Source organism: Sinocyclocheilus rhinocerous, unplaced genomic scaffold, assembly GCF_001515625.1.
Source record: "Sinocyclocheilus rhinocerous isolate Xijiao unplaced genomic scaffold, SAMN03320098_v1.1 scaffold295, whole genome shotgun sequence".
Lineage (NCBI taxonomy): Eukaryota > Metazoa > Chordata > Actinopteri > Cypriniformes > Cyprinidae > Sinocyclocheilus > Sinocyclocheilus rhinocerous.
This window is the reverse complement of record NW_015647035.1, coordinates 2263698-2283219: the sequence shown is the minus strand read 5'-3', so window position 1 is coordinate 2283219 and position 19522 is coordinate 2263698. Positions and strand designations below refer to the sequence as shown.

The 19522-nt window shown below is 37.0% G+C and overlaps 1 protein-coding gene across 4 annotated transcripts in view; it reads right to left on the bottom strand.

Moving 5' to 3' along the window:
* Positions 1–9584: 9584 nt before the first annotated feature.
* The window catches only part of LOC107708455 (cell division cycle and apoptosis regulator protein 1-like), a 22696-nt gene continuing 12758 nt past the window's right edge, over positions 9585–19522 (bottom strand). For all 4 annotated transcript variants that reach the window (XM_016512695.1, XM_016512696.1, XM_016512697.1 and 1 more), the window contains 13 exons: positions 18296–18462; positions 17376–17586; positions 16272–16355; positions 14632–14820; positions 14354–14545; positions 13656–13874; positions 13141–13270; positions 12967–13055; positions 12733–12879; positions 11699–11822; positions 11409–11594; positions 11014–11219; positions 9585–10933 (listed from right to left, as the gene is read on the bottom strand). In XM_016512695.1, coding sequence (XP_016368181.1) covers positions 10877–10933; positions 11014–11219; positions 11409–11594; positions 11699–11822; positions 12733–12879; positions 12967–13055; positions 13141–13270; positions 13656–13874; positions 14354–14545; positions 14632–14820; positions 16272–16355; positions 17376–17586; positions 18296–18462 — 2001 coding nt within the window. In that variant the 3' untranslated portion in view covers positions 9585–10876. The remainder of the gene's footprint in view (positions 10934–11013; positions 11220–11408; positions 11595–11698; positions 11823–12732; positions 12880–12966; positions 13056–13140; positions 13271–13655; positions 13875–14353; positions 14546–14631; positions 14821–16271; positions 16356–17375; positions 17587–18295; positions 18463–19522) is intronic.

The following is a 19522-nucleotide window of genomic DNA, read 5'->3' as shown; positions in this document are numbered from 1 at the left end:
AGGCCTCATATTTGGCTGTAATGTGTCACATTTCTGGAGCGCAGGACGCCGCACCGTGTGTCTCGACTCTGAATGTGTTCTTCGGTGTCTACGGGCTCCCAAGGCAACCGCCGCTTCGGACGCAGGGGAGGGGAGACGCAGCGAACCAATCAAAACGCTTCTTTAATTATATGGGCGCGTTCGCGTCTGGACTGCCATTGAAAAGAATCTACAGGTAACGTTAGTAAACAAACCGTGCAGGGAAAAGAGGTGGTTAATGGGGCGCATTATGCAGAGATTGTATTTTTGTCATTAAACCACAACATCAAGTAAGTGTGACGATCAAACAATTTTGCTTCAGTTTCAGCAGCAAACAAGCCACATTCAGCCGCATTATTCTATGCCTATATGCACCTTACATTTCGCAGTGGAGCTAATTTTTTATTCCAGTGAATATTTCAAGGCAGTTTGTATATTTTATATATATAAACAAAACATATTTTTCTTAAATATATACATGCATGTGTGTGTATTTATATATACATAATAAATATACACAGTACACACACATATGTAAACAAAAACATTTATTTTGGATGCGATTAATCGTTTGACAGCACTACACAAAATACTTAAATATTTCCGCAATTATTGGCCAAAAATGTCACCGCATATGGAGTAAGTTGTCACAGTGGAACCTGCTTTTAACAGACTATTATAGACTAATGAGTACAATCTAAACATAAAACAACTAAAATAATTCATGAAACAGCACAAATGTAAAATATAACATAGTAAAATAAAATATAACATAGAATATCGACCCAGTGCATTGATTTGGCCAATAAATATTTCAATTTATAAATTTTATGAATTTATGACATTTAAAGTGTGAAAAGCAATAATTCTTTTGCAACTTGTTACTGAGCTTTTGCAATATATGTTATTTGGGATTTTAGTTTAGAAGACTTAATTATAATTTAAGAGGATTTTGAACCGTTTTAAACCCACTGCCAGAGAAAACACACATTTGCGTAAGTGGACTTTTGACTCAAAACTATGTACACTCTTAAAAATAAATGTTCTAAAAGATGGTTCGTGGTGATGCCATAAGGACCATTTTTGTTCCTCAAAGAACCCTTCAGTGAACAGTTATTAAATAATCATTTTTATCTTAACATTATAATAACCTGAAGAACCCTTTTCTACTATAAAGAGTCTTTTGTGCATTTGAAATGATCCATGGGTGTAAAGGTTCTTCATGGAACCAATGCCAATAAAGAACCTTGATTTTTAATAGTCTACTTATACATAGTTATATGTAGCTCTTATGACATGTGACAACTAGTCTCTCCTATATCAACACTATCATCAGCAATGTGGTGAGTGTAAGAAGCATAAATACTGAATACTGAGACTAAAAATTCACAAACTACGTAACAATTGTCTATAGGCAGACTGCTGTTTTGAAACCTGTACAAATTCAAGAAATAATTTTGATATCCGAAATCCTGTCCCGAGTTTAAACTCAAGCTTTGTCTCATGTGGCATATAACAGACAGATCAAAAGGTGGCTGAAATGTATGTATGACCATAGGACAAAGGTCTAGCAGTGGAACAGGATATTGTGTTTCCTTGGTGTATGTAAAGAATACATTCCCTCTTCCCACCATAAATCATGTTAAAGGTAGACATGCATGACCGCATACTCTTTGGAAGACTGCCATACAACGCATTTATAAAGACCCCTCCCAGTCCTCATGTTCAATGAATAAGACCTTGTGTCTTCATACATCTGTGTTTTAACATGAGTCAAAGCATCTGTTCTGACCACAACCACATCAGGATTGGTCGTTTTCTTTGTATATATCCAGTTTCTCCAAAGTCAGTTTGATTCAAAGCTTTTTTGCTCTGGCAAAGAATTCAACAGAACCATCAACATGCTGTTTTTAGAGAAAGCATATATTTCATAATGCATTAGGGTTTATTTTGAGCCAAAATGGTGTATATTTAATATATATTCCAAACACCCAGAAGTTTTCAAATTCTGTCTTCACAGATATCATTATCTTTTCAAGTTTAGGTGTCCACAGGGGAATGAAATGGAGTAAATTACCACTAGAGCTAATGGACTGGTGAGTATTGTTGGTCTATTATTTAAACACACACACACACATTTGAATATCTTATTTAGTGTAGCCTATAGTTTGAAGTTAGAACATTTACAAATTGTGAAAATAAAGTTCTTAGAGCCATATTTTGTCCGTTTACTTGGCTTTGACAGTGATTTTTCTCTTTCAGACTGAAACATGACTCCTTCATTATGAGTGCAAATGTACCCTCCTGCAGTAAACCGGATCAAAGACACACTTCACTGCTTCCTGTTAAAACTTTATGGTGTGAGCTGATGTATAAAAGGCAGTTAAGAATACCATTAGACGTCAGAGAAAAATCAATGTGGAATGCTGCATCAAAATGAGGTTTTGACTGAGCAATTTTGTGTGAGATTTTCTTTCAAACAACAAGGAAGAGATACCGTCAACACTGCTTATAAATATTGAAAGCATCCATATGACATAATACTATATAGAAATTAATAAAACACATTTTTTCAGTTTTACAGAAATATGTTTATCACCCAGTGTCACGAATAGATTTTGCAACCCTTAACCAGACTTGCACTGTCCTGGGTGTCACTTTATTAAACCTGGCTAAAGGCCATTCCACTCTGTGTTGCATTTCCAGTAGCCACAGTCTTGATGTATCTACATTAGCATCCTACTAAAATTCGAGTAATGTCTTCTTTGCTGCAGTAAAGACCAAAAACAGAATCTGTTGGTCCATTGCTCCAAGTTTCAAAGAATGGTCATCATTCAGAAGGCATGGGCAGTGATCCAGAGAGACATTAAACCCAATCAGTTCTTCTAAAGCAAAACAAACTCGAGTCCATGAATCATTTAACACTGGATATTCCAAAAACAGATGATACACTGTACCAACCGCAGCATTTTAAGATACATTATAGTTAGGATTGGATGTTAAACCCATTCTGTATTGTCTGTATGGTGTAGCATAAACTCTGTGAGTGATTTTAAAATGGATAAGGTGGTGACTCCAGTTCAGACATTTTATGTTACTTTATTTTGTTTTTGCTGGCCAGTAGACAGCCTAGTACACAGAATCTGGGGTTATATAAGCTTTTTCAAATTGTATCTTGGTATGGCTGTAGGTTAATTATTTTAGAATATCACAGTGTCAGTCAATGTTTATGTGACATGCAAGACATTGAAAAATGATAATCTGGGGAAAATATAAATCAATATGCCAATTCTATTGTGATTTTATCTCAATATTTAATCATGGGTCAAGTTCAATTTAGCTCAAAGACGCCACAGATGTATGTGCTGTCAGATACAGACAGCAGTCCAGTGCTACACAAAATTCTTCCCAACTGTGAGGGGCTGTTATACAAACATATGCCTGAACACGGTGATGTTCACAGTAGAGTGAGAGCTTGAACCCAAGCGCTAGAGTAATTGTAGGGTGTACAGCAAGACGGGAACACACACGGGCTCCACTGCAGGTGCACTTAATAATGTCTATTATTAGGGGTTTACATAGTGTATTGAATGTTTGGGATGATCGAAAAGTTATATCCCATATCATGTAAGATTTCTGTGCCATATCATCTGTCACCTCATAACTAGTGTCCGGTCATTGACTTCCATTTGCTTTAATGAAGATTTTTTTTTTTAAATCACCGCCACAAGTAAAAATCAGCCTTTCAAATGCCTTGTAAAAACCAACTTCAAAGGTAGCATGTATTAGAGCTTACTTAGGTGAATGCTGGCATGTTAAAAGACTCCTGCTGCTTCCAGTGACCCTGCACCAGGGTGACTATACATCCATGCAGGAACTGCCTCCCTTGGAATTCCTGTTCTGTGTTAGTGCATGCTTTTCACATCAATGAGGGTGATATCCGGGTCAGTGCAGTGTGAGATTACACTAAAATGCACAGACGTCTTATTTAAATATTATGAGCGCGCTCCAGACACATTTTAATGTGGTTAGACAAGGTAGATATCAATATACTGTGCTTTGTCTCAAACCTTTGCTTCATTTTAAGCTGACAAATCATACATTAAAAGTTTGGTGTCTGTAATTTTTTTTATTGAAATGAATACTTCTATTCAGTGAGAACACATTAAACTGATCAAAAGTGTCAGTGAAGACATGTATAATGTTTATAAAGATATCTGTTTCTTTTCATCTAATATTCCTGAAAACAATGCATCACAGTTTCCACAAAAGTATTAAGCCGCACAAATGTTTTCAACATTGATAATAATGATAATAAAATGATTCTTGAACATCAAATCAGCATATTAGGATCATTTCTGAAGGATCATGTGACACTAAAGACTGGAGTAATGATACTGAAAATTAGGCTTTACCATCACAGGAATAAATTACATTTGAAAATATATTAAAATAGAAAAGTTTTTTTTTAAGTTGTAATAATATTCCACAATATTATTGTTTTTACTGTATTTTGATCAAATAACTGTAGCCTTAGTGAGCACAAGAGACTTCTGGTAGTGTATATCTTCATTGTTGATATTGGGTTTATATTGCACAGAATGGCTTCCTTTGGACTGTTTAGACTGAGAAATGGTCAGTGACGCTCAAAATCGGCCTAGCGACTAGCAGGAAAGGAGATGTGTTTTCCTGTGTTTGTTTCCATTGTTGCCTGGTTTATAGACTGAAACATGCTTGCCGGAAAAGTTATTGTAAATAACACATACTTTGTGGTTGGTTCCACAAAGTATGTTTTATACAATCTACTGTATCTCCTTACCATATTATGGCATCAGACCATAATGTTAAATATAAAACATACAATACTTAAACTAATGAAATGAAGGACTGTTAACTAATACACTCACCTCTGAGAGGGTATTAGAACAAGCAATCAAGGTACCTCAAAGCCCATGTCCGCCATGTAGACAACACAGGGGTGTGGTGTTCCCACTGGGAGATGCCAAACAGCCAGTCAAACACAAGCGCACAGGTTTCTCACACTGTAACCCAGTATTCCCTTGCCTTAGAGCCAGGAAAAAGGATAATTTCCTCAACAACTGCTCTACTTTGCCTGTCCCTGGGGTTGTCCAGCTGACTAAGAACTGAATGCAAGCACCTCTCAAACACTGGAGGGCCTGGCAGCTGATATAATGCCACTGACACAGATGCCCTTCAATGGTCAAAAGACTTAAAGCATCACGTAAGAGGGTGGTTTTCATGTTTGTTTGACTGTTATGTGGAAGATCAAGTGAAGGAATAAGGAGAAGCATATCCCTGTTTAAAGGGGGGTAGTGCAAAGTATGAGAATGGCGCATGAGAATGGTCCATACCACGTCAGAAATATGAAAAATACAAGATCTTATTACATGTATTTCTATATTTCTCACAGCACAAGTGTGTCGCATTCACAGATTGCATCAGCGTTCCTTTTTAGTGGTGCCACTCCTCATGCTTCACTCAAAAACCAAACATGCGAACTGTGTAGTCTGATTTACAAATTAATGACTTTTATAAGTCATTTTTGAATGAATCATTCAAAAAGGCGTGCGAACTTTGAGATTTCCCAGTGATCCAAATATATCACTGAATGAACTCACCGAGTGGCTACTGAATCCAAAAATGACTCACTTTCCATGTCTCTGAATCATTACTTCAATATAGCCATTAGGCCGCATGGCCATCCATCCATTTTTATTGCTTACCCCTATGAATAAACATGCAATAATATTCATAAGCAGGCATGCCAAATGTAATATTATGACCACAGAAAATGTTAACTAAATATACATACAGTATTTGACATCACGTTTGTATTATGAAAGCTCCCAAAGGTGTACTGTAGACAGAACAATTAGACAAGGATGGAGTTGGTAAGATTTTTAAAATGTTCTTGAAAAAAGTCTCTTATGCTCGTTAAAGATGCATTTATTAAAAAAATACAGTAAAAACAATAATATTGTGAAATATTATTACAATTCAAAATAACTGTTTTGTATTTTAATATATTTTAAAATATGTTTTATTTAATAATAATTTATTCCTGTGATGCAAAACTGAATTTACAGCAGTCATTACTCCAGTCTTCAGTGTCACATGGTCCACCAGAAATCATTCATCTGAAATAAAAAAATATTTGTCTTTAGTGTCACGTTTGATCAAATAAATGCCTCCTTGCTGAATAAAAGTACTAATTTCTTACTGACCCCAAACTTTTGAACAGTATTGTACGTCAGCAAACACTATTCATAGACTTCCTACTTCAGAATTTCTGAGGCCACAAAGTCAATTCTATTTCCACGAAGTCAAGCAAATAATAATGAAAACAGAGAAGCACGACATGTTATGAAAAGCTATCACAAGGTCTCCAGAGACCACATTCCATTGTCATGATAATTACACCTTAGCACAAGTGACTTGTTGAAGGCGTTGAGACTTTGAGCAGAGTGAAAATGAAAAGAGTGATAGTGTGAGGAGGAGGAGGAGGAGGAGGAGGAGGAGCAGAGGGGCTCGGACAAAGTGTGGGGTCTTCTGAAACAAAGCTATGTGCGAAAACGGGGGGAGGGGATGGTGAATGTCAGCACAGACACACACAGCTCAGACAGAGATGAGGGGATAATGGGTCTGACCCCAGACAAAGGGGAAACATTAGCCTCTATATGCCACCCAGGAATGGCAGGCAACAGGAGCCTTCCAGAAACAAAAGGAGAAATGGTGAAACATCGAACGATCAACACCTCCACTGATCGTTTTAATACACAGGACAACATTGGCTGTAAGAAAGTCACTGTTTTGTCCTGAAATCAGGAAAATGAGAAGGCCTCGCTGTTTAGAGAGGTGATTGTTAGATGAGGGGAGAGTCGTAACATAATCTCTTCTCTAATGCTGCTATAACAGATGCAACCAACTCTCCACCCAGAAAAGAAAAAGCACTGCAGCTTGAATTCAAATAAGCTGATTGTTCATGGGTCCGGTGTGAGAGTGTTGCCCAGCCCTCTGAAGGAAAGAGAAGCTGATTGTCCCATGGCTCTTTAGTGTATGAGTGTTACCCAGACTGCAGGGGGAAGGTGGGGGCACAAAGGCCCTCTGTCTTAGGGAAGGAGTGGGTTTACCTGCACCGGCTCTGATTTCACAACACCGCCTGCTCCTGCCGCTGCAGCTGGCCTGCCGAGTGACACTGGGCCAGATACAGTGTCTTTTAAATGTTGTAGTGCAATGTGGAAATCATATGAGAGATAGATGCTAAACCTGTGTCTGGTGCTCATGTTCTAATGGTTTTTAAAATCACATGTCATGCAGTGTGAGATTTAAGATCTGGTTTGTTGTTAAAGTGTCTGTAGACAGGCCCTCTGCTGAGTAATTCACAAAAATATTGTTTGTAATTATTGTAATCTGCTTAAAGGAACACTCCACTATTTTTAAAAATAGGCTCATTTTCCAAATCCCCTAGAGTTAAACAGTTGAGTTTTACCGTTTTCGAATCCATTCAGCCGATCTTCGGGTCTAGTGGTAGCACTTTTAGCTTAGCTTAGCATAGATAATTGAATCTGATTAGACCGTTAGCATCTCGCTCAAAAATGACCATTCCGGCGTAATAATCAAGGAACTTTGTTCCTTGATTATTACGCCGGAATGAGAGTATAGTTCCTAGCCATATCGGCCTAGAAAATCGCAACTTTTCATTTTCCGTCGGTCTTAGTACACGATGTAACTACAGAAGAGTCAAGTTTTAAATAGGAAAAATATAGAAACTCTTTGGTCATTTTTGAGCGAGATGCTAATGGTCTAATCAGATTCAATGATCTATGCTAAGCTACAGCTAAAAGTGCTACCGCCAGACCCGGAGATCGGCTGAATGGATTCGGAAACGGGAAAACTCAACTGTTTAACTCTAGGGGAGTTGGAAAATGAGCCTATTTTCTAAAATAGTGGAGTGTTCCTTTAACTCACCCTCGAGATGTAGATGAGTGTGTTTCTTCACTGGAACAGATTTGGAGGAATTTAGCATTACGTCACTTGCTCACCAATGGTTCAAACCATTGGTTCTGGCTAAAATACTCTCTATCCATAATATTGCTTTCTCCAGTGAAAAAGTCTTGTTTGTATCAGGAGAGAAATATGCATCAATCAAGTACCATTTACAATTGAAAACAGTCCAAAACATTTCTAAACAAATTTGTTGGTGGATTTTGATGTGAGAGGACAACAGGGGGGGTTTTTTTTTCACCGGAGGAAGTGTTATTATGGATTGTGGACTGGTAATCTTGCCAGATGAAACTGTTTAAAATGTCTTTCTTTCTTACAAACATGCAGCTTTTCACTTCACACTGTGTTGTTAATTGATGGACTGGAGTCGCATGGATTACTTGTGGATTATTGTGATGCTCTTATCATCTGTTTGGACTCTCATTCTGACGGCACCCATTCACTGCAGAGGATCCACTGGTGAGCAAGTGATGTAATGCTAAATTTTCACCAAATTTTCATTTTTGCATGAACTATTCCATTAACGTACAGTCACATTTACAAATGTTCTGTGAATTTTCATGGGTGAAATTCAGCCATTTCATGTAAGAGGACAAGGGATTTCCCCCCACAGATTTAGCAAAAGGATCAAGTTGGTCACGCAAATTTGCAGTGTTGACCAACAGAAAGGTACTTGGTTTGAAAGTCACTTCTGTGTAAGCAGTGTTTCAAATATTGCTACATGATTGACAATAGACAATGGACCTTTTTTGCCAGCAAAAAATTCACCAAAATGTCGCTAATGTGACCACACCTTTAGACAAGACTTAAATTGACATGTTATGATGTGCAGGATCTTATCCTTCCCATTCAGTAGATATTTGTGGACATTAAGTTCTGCATACAGAGGTTTTTAACCAAACACGAAAGCAGTAAATGCCATGTGATTAATCACTCTGGAGCTGCAGGAAAATGATAGTCCTGGCCATTGTGGCCCACATTTTGGTGATGTAATGCTACATAGACTCTTGTAGTTGAAGTCCACTGAGGTTGTTTGACCGTTGCGCTTAGGTCTTTTGAACTTTTAAAAAAATATGCCTGCTTCTTTTTTCTTCCATTACACTGCATTTTGTGTAAGTGCAAAAACGCTTTCTATCCTAATGGCCCCCAATAGTGCTTTAGGTCCATATAATAATAAGAATAAGAATAAACTAAGACTGCACCCAAAATCACATACTGAGTATGTACATCTTTTGAATACACCTTTTTCTTTTTTTTATTATATTTCACCTACTACTTATCAGCAAAACCTCAACACCTTTTCAGTTCACTTTTTTTGGAATGGGCAATGCAGCGACAAAAGAATCTTTCACATCGGTCCTATAAGATAAGCAGATTGTCACTGTCTTTTAAGGTAAAACTAGAAAACCACTGCTACTGCAGTGCTGATAGAAATACACCAAATGCAATGCATTTCACCCTATTCAGGTACATTTATCCTGCAAACTAAAATCATGGAACCACTTTGCACACGGTTACAATAAATTCAACAAAGTCTGTGAGAAGAATATTTGTTTATTAAACCCATTGCTTGTTTTTCCTCTTAAAAAGTGCATGCATAATCCCTCTAGATCAAACAAATGCTGCCATCTACTGGGAAAAAATGTCATTGCAAAGTTCCCAAAACCCCTGTAAATTCCTAACAAATGGGGGAAATTCAAAATTCAACTGAATGAAATTTTAAAACGAAGCACTTTTATTTCTTCTCTTTTACCAGGACAACCATACAGTACATCCAGAATAGAAAAATAATATGCACTTTACCAGGTTTGGCTCTTTTCCACTCAGCAGAAACCACCCACTGTAATCATTCTCATCTTTAGTGGGCCAACAACAGGAAAAACAGAAAAAACAAAAGAATTCACTGCCTGCCAACAATTCCAGCGTAACAAACTACTGGAAAACACACAGTATCCGACTCACACTATTCTGACACATTACAATCACTCTGATATGAAGTACCCAGGACTCAGAATGGACATGAGCAGTTCAGTCCGATCAAGCCTGTGCATCTTTAACAGGGTAACTGCCTTGGTTTTGTTTGAAATGACGAAGAACATGGCCCCATTCACACAAAGCTACCCTGGTAGGATTACACAGAGATCACAGAACAAAGCATCAAGATCAAATAAAAAAAATATATATATATACGTCTGCAAGAATATTATTCGGGAATCAAGCTGATATGCATGCGCTAATTAAGATGCATGCGCAGATGTCACCAAAACAAACAAAAGACTTTGAACAAAACGTGTTTTTCGATCATTGTTTGTCATGGAACAATGAAAGAGATCAGAAAGCAGCTTCCCATAGGTCCTAATAAAATCCTAATGGCTGTTTCTAACATTTGATTTAAACATAAATAACTCTTATTGCTAAATAAACTTTGCTAATAACTCACGTACTGGCACAAGTCATTATTTCAACAATGAAATATGCTGATATAGCAACACATGTTAAAATGACTAGCAACTTTTGAAAATGAAAAAAGGCCAAAAACAAGCTTAAATGGATTAACAACCAAAAACGTTTACATAATTCAAACAAATTATTTAAACTTCAACTTGTTAAGTGTAATAATTTGATTCTGAAGAATTCAGAGAATTATTTTTCAAAACCAAAGAATTATTTTTAAAGATAGAATTATGAGGAAAATGAGAGTTTACCTCCAGTCATTAAAACTTTGTACACAGAATGCAAAAAAGATCAAATAAAATTAGTTTCAGAATTGTGTGAGTTTTAAGCTTAACACATTTGAAGAGAGATTAGATGTGGATGAGCTGGAGAGGGACGTTCACTCATCTGAGCCATTAGCTTGAGTTTTTTGGTCACTGTCATCTGAAGGGTCACCCTGCATCAAAAACAAACCACTTACTACACATGATTTATTTTACTACATTTCACACTGATGAAACAAATAAAGGTTCATACTTGTGAAAAAACGCCCTGTATCTCCTTCATGATGGAGTCGAGGCTGGACACTGTGCTGTGGAGCTGTTGTTCATAGCTGCCCTTCTGCTGGTCTGAGGCTCTCAGGTTGTTCTCTGTCTCTCGGAGATTGTTCTTCACCTCCTCCTTCTCCCTCTGAAGGCTGCGGGTTGCTGCTTCTAGCTCTGCTATATGCTTTGAGTCCTCCTCTACAAAACAAAGATTTTATTAGCATATTTAATTGTATTGAGGGTAGAAAATAGTATTGTTTATCAGTTAATGGTAACCATTACAACTGGACAAGGGAAATGTAAATGGCTCCGATGACACTGACTTCACCATATCACTGACATCCTTGTTCAAATACACAATGAAAACAAGACAGATGAGGTTGTTACCCATTTTAACGTCCTGCTGCATGAGCTTCTGCTCGATTTCCTCTCGGGTTTTCTCACTCTTCTCCAGCTTCTGCATCATGCTTCCCACATCCACCATGGATCCCTTGTAGACGATTAGGCTAGACGACTCGCAGCTGTCCTCTGATTCCCGCTTGATCTTCAGATTGGGCAGCAAGCTTTGGTTGCCTGTTGGGGCAAAGAGAGGGATTCGGTCTATTGTAGCATCATGGACGTGTACTCTAGCGTTACAAATAAACTTCTCAGTTCCAGCCATCATTCGCTTTGCACACCTAAAAGGTTGTCTATCAGAGCATCAGAGGTCAATGTGGGGCTAGGCTCGTCCTTCGGTCTGTCCGTTAACTTTCGATAATGGCAAGACTCTCTAACCAGTGGTCTGTTTAACAATTTCTTCACCTGAAAATAAACAAACAAGATACGTTAGTCTGTTATAAATATGCTATATAGCTTGCAACTCGTGTCGTATAGCGTGTCCTGATCAAGCATGATGCAACTAAAAGGTCAAGTGACAAACATCATTGCTTACATTTTCCCATATTATAATTATTATTATAAGTAGTAGTGTTGACAAATTAAATATAATTGTTAAATTTAATAAAGAAAAAAATAATAATGATAATATATTTTATATAACTATTTTCTTATTGTAATAATAAAAATAGTTCTAATATATAATAATAAAAAATAATAATACATATAATTACAAATATTAGTATTAAAACAATAATAGCAAACAAATAATAAGAAATAATATCATCATCATCAACAACAATTACTACAAAAAAATATTCATATTATTGTTATTTTAATAAATATAATTATTATTAAGTAGCATGACTGTTACATCCAAAATTATAATAATAATAATTAGTAGTAGTAGTCTAATTAGAACATCATCATCATTATTAAAACAATAATAAAGACATTCATATCCATATTCTAAAGTAATATATATATATATATATACACATACATACATACACACACACACACATAATTTGTACAACTTTAAATTTATTATTATGAACTAATATTAACATTAAATCAGATAATAAATTATTACTATTAAAATATATCATTATTATAATTACTATAATACATTTATAATATTATATGTAATATTAGTATGTCAATATAATTAAATTAAATTGAATTTTTAAAAAAAATTAAAAATTCAGTTTTTCCAAAAAACAAAAACAAAAAACGTAATATTTTAGGATCATAATGAGTTAATTCATGGAACTTACAGACTCCTTAAACCTTCCCAAGTAACAACTAAACACACAACACTACACCGAAGCAGCACCTGAGCTCTGGAGAGATGCAAGCCCAGCGTGTACATGATCTCCTCCAAGTCCTTCTCCAGCAGGTAGCCGCAGTGACTCTGGTCGAAGTACACAAAGGCCATCAGCAGATCCTTGTTAAACGTCACCATCTGTTTTTTCTTCTCATCCTACAGACAGATTGAAATAATAAAGCATTCCACTCCACTCAGTATTAGAAAGATTTTGTGCTGCAAAAGGAGATTTTGTTGACTCACTTTATCTTTAGATGACCTCTCTTTGGATTTCCGTTCATCTCGCCGGTCGTCTCTTCTGTCCCTGCCATTAGAGTCTTCATCATCTTTATCTGAGGAGCACAAAGAATCAGTTTCTGGATCAAAACTGATCAAAAGTGTGTTTGAGGATCCAGGTGCAAACAGTGTGACCCCTACCATCATCATCATAGTCGTCTGCGTCTTCTGCCTCCAGTGGGTCATATTCATCAGCGTTGTTGTTGCTGCTGCCGTCTTCATTATCATCATCATCTTTGGATTCTTCTCTCTTAATACCCTTCTCCTCATCCTTTACCCAGAAGATATTAAAATGTCCATATACCGGTATATTAAAAAAAGCTTTAAAAAAACGCATTCATTTGAACAAATCACAATGCTTAAGCATTTAACGGACATCTGAATAAATCAAAGAATCTATCAAAACACAGTCCCCACACTTTCTGACCAATCAGTGTCATTCTCCCATGACTTTTCCAGTTGTTCGTGATGCCAAATAAACATTTTCATGAAAAATAAATTAAGCGTAAAACCAGGTGTAACTACAATCACTAATCAATATTCACTATGGAAATTTCCATGACTTTTTAAGCTTTTAATAATTTCCATGACTCTTCCAGGACACAGCTTTAAAATGTCCTGATGTCCTAGGAACTCTTTTGAAGTATTTCCCCCACCTTCCTCTTCTCATCCTCCTCTCTCATTCTCTTTGTGGCCGGCTCTCCGTTTTCTTCATCCTTCTCCTTCTTTACGTCCCTCCGGTCTGCCTCTTTTTTAGCTTTCTCTTTTTTATCTTTCCTCTCATCCTTGCTCGGAAGAGAACTGAGTGTTTTGTAGATCCTGTAGCCAAAGTCTCGCTGAAGCATCTCATTGAATAATTCAGCAAACAAAGACACCTGAAACAGATGCCAAAAGACCAGTGTTATTTAGTATCACTGGAAAACTGCTATAGCTTTTATTAATTATGCTATAGCTTTTGTATTTAATATTTTTCATTTTAAGTTAGAAGTTTAGTAATTTTTTTTGTTTGTTTTTTACTTAAGTTTTAGTTATTTTAGTAAATAAAGTTAAACTAAATGAAACAATTAAATGCTGACATGGCAACTGTTTTTCTTTAATGTTTTATTTCAAGCCACGAAAATGTTTATGGTTTTAGTTTTAATTGTGTATGAATAGTTTTTGAATATTAAGTCCCTCCTTTCACTGCAAAAGGCAACTATTTACAAAAGTGTATCTGAAACCAGAATATTGTAATTATATCAGGCGAAGTCAAGCAAAGTGTCCTAAAACTTTGTAGTTAATAGGTGAATTATTAATTTAAAAAATCTTTAATATGCACAAACATGTTGTTTCACCTCTCTGCAGTGATCCTCACCTCAAAGGAGTGCTCTTTATTATCCTCGAGTCTGTAGTCCAGCAGCACACTCAAGGACATGATGCTGCAGTCGAATTTGCCATTCTTGGCAGCCCAGTTGGGGTGGACGATAATGGTGGGCTCATCTGGCAGAACATAACGTCTCTCTCTGCGCTGACGTTCCTGCTCCTCCTGCCGCTTTCGCTCCTCTTCCTAGAGGGAAACATTTTTTTCCACGTTTGTATGCGATTGATCAGACAGGCTCTCTATAAAAGCAGGATCCTCTGATCTTCTCTCACCTCTCGGTCATCCTCCAGTCTGCAGGACTCATCCTCCTCCACACTAGGAGGTTCAGGTTTCTCCGGCTCCTTGGACTCCTCCACCTGCTCCTCCACCTTCAGCTGTTTGGTGAGGCGAGCAATCAGCTGTGACTTCAGCCCTTTAGAGCTCAGTGTACGGCTCTCCAACTCCTTACGCAAGTCATTGACCTGTGTGCAAATTGGTTTTATCAGCCCTTTAAACAACTCATCTGCTAGCTTGTTGTGCTGTTCTCCTACTCATTTCTATGGCTTTTCCAGTTGATTAAAGTGTTTTTTTTTTTTTTTTTTTAATAATTTTATACAGATTACTGGGGCACTTTTCCATTTCTATGCCAGGGACCACTCTTTGAAACTATGATTATACTTTATAGTGCACAAATGTCCTAAATAACTATTATTGGACAGATTTATGAAGTAAACGCTGGTTTGCGAGCAAGGTTTTCTCTACACAAGCACACAAATAACTTAAAGAAAAGAAAAATTACAAAATGTGCAATGTTTAATGTTTAGTGCTAGAAAAGACTATTTTAAAATTATTGCAACAATGAACCAAAAAAATCTAATCAAATATCAAATGGATACTTTATATCAAATACAATACAATACAGTTCAGTTTTTTGTTTTAGATTTAAATAGTTTTCTTTTATGCTCACCAAAGCTGCATTTATTTAAACAAATTACAGTAAAAACTGTAATATTGTGAAATATTATAACAGTTTAAAATGACTGTCAGTGTCACATGATGCTTCAGGAATCATTCTAATATGCTGATTTAATGCAGGACACATTGCTTATTATCATCAATGTCAAAAACAGTTGTGCTTCTTAATATTTTTGTGTAAAATGTGATAGTTTTTTCCCCCCAGAATTCTTTGGTGAGTATAAAAGAGTAGCATTTAGTTTAATTAGTTGTAATAATGTAAAAGTCTTTACTGTCACATTTGATAAAGTTAATGTGTCTTTGCTCATTAATAAACTATATTTTCATTCCAAACACGACTACTGAATGGTGGTGTACACTGTTCAAAGGGGTATATATATTTTTGTCCAAAACAACTGCTCAACCATTAAGTGTCTAGGTAACACTTTACAATAAGGTTCATTAGTTAACAGTAATAGTTAACAAGAACTAAGCAAGAACAATACTTCTACAGCTTTTATTGATCTTAGTTAATGTTAATTTCAACATTTACTAATACATTATTAAAATCAAAAGTTGTATTTGTAAACATTAGTTAATGCACTGTGAACTAACATTAACAAACAACGAACAACAAACAATGAACTAATGTTAGTATTTTCATTAAGTAACATTATTAAGATGAATAAATACTGTAACAAATGTATTGCTCATTGTTAGTTCATGTTAGTTAATACATTAACTAATGTTAACAAATGACACCTTATTGTAAAGTGTTACCAGTGTCTATAAAAAAAAAAGGGTGTGACTAAACTAAAAACTATTGGTTATTTTAAAAAAGGACAAGTCTTCTATACCTCAGCATACTAAAGAACATCAACTTTAAAGCATTTTATTGGGTCTGTAAAGGGTATGAAGTATTGATGTAAAATAATGACAGTTCAGTCTGTAGCAGAGAAGCTGCTTGTGGGAATCTCACCTTCATGGATTTCGGATCAAGCTTAGCCCAGTGAGTTGGCGTCATGACTTCCTTTGAATCATCTTCGTCCTTATCCTCCTCCTCCTATGCACATTATGTGAAAGAGAGGAAGAGAGAAAAGACAACAGCATGTTAGCACACCACTCTCAGACTCAAAGAAGTTTTCTGAAACAAAAGCTGATCCGTGCAAGAAGCAAGGTCACAACTGTCTCTCATTGTCTCCTCCTACTGAGCTCTTGATTGGGTTAAAAAAAAATATCCACTGCTAGGATACACGGAAGCTCTCTAGCTTTCAGAAACAGATCCATATCCCACTCATCAGCCAATAAATGCCAGTTCTGTGGAATACAAAAAGATAATCAATGACAGTGGGTTCAAGAGATGGACATGGGACAGATGCACTCAGAGAAGGTCTCCAAACCTTACGTCTACATTTATTGCTGCCTTTTTTGGCCCACGTATACTCTCTTTAGCTTGTTTTCTTAAACACCTAGCCAGAACTGTCCTCGGATAAACAATCTCCCTGGAAAAATCACATCCACAAAGGGTCTAGACACAGCCCAATCAGAGAACAGTGTAAATAAAATACAAAACAAAAAGAGACAGACAAGAAACAGAACTCAGAGAGAGTTCGGCAGATATTGAACAGGAAAACAAAACAATCTAAAAACACACAAACATCATAAACACAACTGGCTCTCCAGATTCCAGCATTTATTTCCCAATTGGTCTCATTGGTTCAAGCTTTACAGAGAATTTTCAGATAGGATTTGTTGAAATTAAACAGGAAATTTAGAGTTATTAATCACGGCCGTCAATCATGCATTTGACAGAGCTGGAAGCTGTTTTACCAGTTGACAGGTGTCATAAAGTAGGACCTAAGCTCTTCCGCTGTGTGTGAGACTGCGTGACAGAGGGAGAGCAGGAGGAAATGGGGTGGAGGGTCAGGGATGAGACAGGGATGAGAGGAAGGGATGGTAAAAGTGGGTTCTGTATGATGCCTGTGATACTTGTCTGTTTCTTTCTGTGTTTTGAGTGTTTTGTTTGTCTATTCCTGTGCCTGTGAGAAGCGGAAATGAGAAGAGAGAGATTAGCGTTCAGTGCCTGTTCTCCATCAGCCTCCTTCCGTTCAGCCACGAGTTTCTCTGCCAGCTGCTCCTTGAGTCCACGGGACAGGCCCTCCCACTCTGAGCGGGTAGGAAGACAATGCCAAACATCCGGGAGAAATAAAACCACTGTCTCCACATGTGCGGGGACTGTCCGCCCTTTGTGAGTCTCCTCAGGGCGGTGATAGCGTATCTCTGCAAAACGATACCTGTCGCAAAGGAAGAAGCGCGTTGGAAAGAAACATTCTGTGAGACATCACCCATTTCCCCCAACACACACACACAAAGCTCAGATCCCCTCGACCCCCCGAATGAGACGCGTATGAGAAAATACAGTCTGCAGAACTCCACGGGGGGTTTCTCAGGATGAACGGCAGCCACGCATCAGGGAGGTCGACAGACAGTATCGACAGCTAAACTCAAACGACGAAGACCCCGCCCCCCTGCACCCATCAATCTGAACCCGTTGCTCGTGAAAGATAGCTTACGAACCCCGGGGGTGTGAGAGAAGGACAGATTCAGACACAGTGAAAGCAAGTTAAATATGTAAGATATTTAACACAAGGCAAAGGTCAGAGAGAACAGAAAGTAACGATGGCGGTGGCGGCGACTCCTCTGGCTCTGCTCTCGGAGCAAAAGAATCAATGCATTCACCACATAGAAATAGAGGCAGGACTGCCACACACATTAGCGTAAACATTGCAAAACAAAATTTGAGAAATCAAAATTATACACACAAAAGCATCAAACATGTCAGGAGATACACTGCTGTGTCAAAACCATGCAGCGGGTCACAGACTTTTAGATGTTGTCTGCCTGTCGGCCTTTTTTTTTTACATTTTTTAAATAGTAAAAGATGCACACATGGAGATTACAAGGAGATGCATCGGCACAGACAGAGAAAGGAGCTGTACTTACCACTGGGTACATAAACTCAGATCAATGCCTGTCAGAGCCTTACAACAACGTATGGCTGTCTTTATAAGAACCGAGGCATCGTTTTCCGGGTTGGCCCCATCCAAAGAGGGAGACCAGTGACCCCCGATGGCCATAGCCTCGTCCTTGCCCCGCATCCCCACCAGGAACTGAAAACAGAGTTCAAATGAGTTACAAGATGCTGGGAAGCCACTGAGCGCTCTGAGGAGGACACAGGGAGTGACAACATCAGATGAGCTTATTCCACACCGCAAAGCGTTCAGCAATGGAATAGGACAGAGACACATCACAGTTAGCTCCCCAACACAGACACAAACTCCCCACGTCAAACACAGGAGTGGACAAACATCTTTCAGTGTCCAAGGGAACAAGAAATGTTTCAGTGTACATTATAATTAATAGACTGCAATAGCAGGGTCCTTAAAGTTAAATCCCATTAAACGTTTGAATTTTAGCTAATAATTGTAATAACATTTCAGTCAGAGATCAATTATGGTAAATAGTTCATAAATTATGGTAAATACTGCAAAAAAAAATATATCTTTTACAGCAAGAATGGCATTAAAGATATTTATAATAGGGATGTTCATTTTAACAGTTTAACCGGTTAACCGACCGTAAGAATTTTGACCGATTAATACAATCAGTTAAATGGTTTAAAAAGTCATTTAATTAGTTTTTTTTTCAGTAATTTATCAAAATATTTAAAAAGGTTTGCTGCATGGTTAAAATACGCTATGCGTATAATTTTTTTTTTTTATTATTTCATTCAGAAATAGGCCTAATGCTGACGCGAAATGTTTACAAACATTATAATAAACACTGTAAACATAGCTAGGCTATTTTAGTTCCCCTCACTCCACAACAAATCCTTTCAATTAACAGTATTTAGAAAAGAACTACTCTTTTTAGTCATAAAGATAATCGGAATTGTAAAAGGTTTGCCTTTATTTGTGTACATTCACAATAAAAACAAATCTTTGTGCTTTTGTAAAATAAGCCTAAAGAAAAATAAGATGCCGCTTTCTGCCGTCTGTTTTCCTTTCACACAGCACAAAAAAGAACCGAAACTCTGCATACTAGGCTACTTGTTGCACAGTTTTTCTTTCATTTTCTTAATTTATTATTTAATAAAAAATATGTTTCTCGTATAGGCCTATTTATTCGATTTAAATATATATATATATATATATATATATAGCCTAGCTT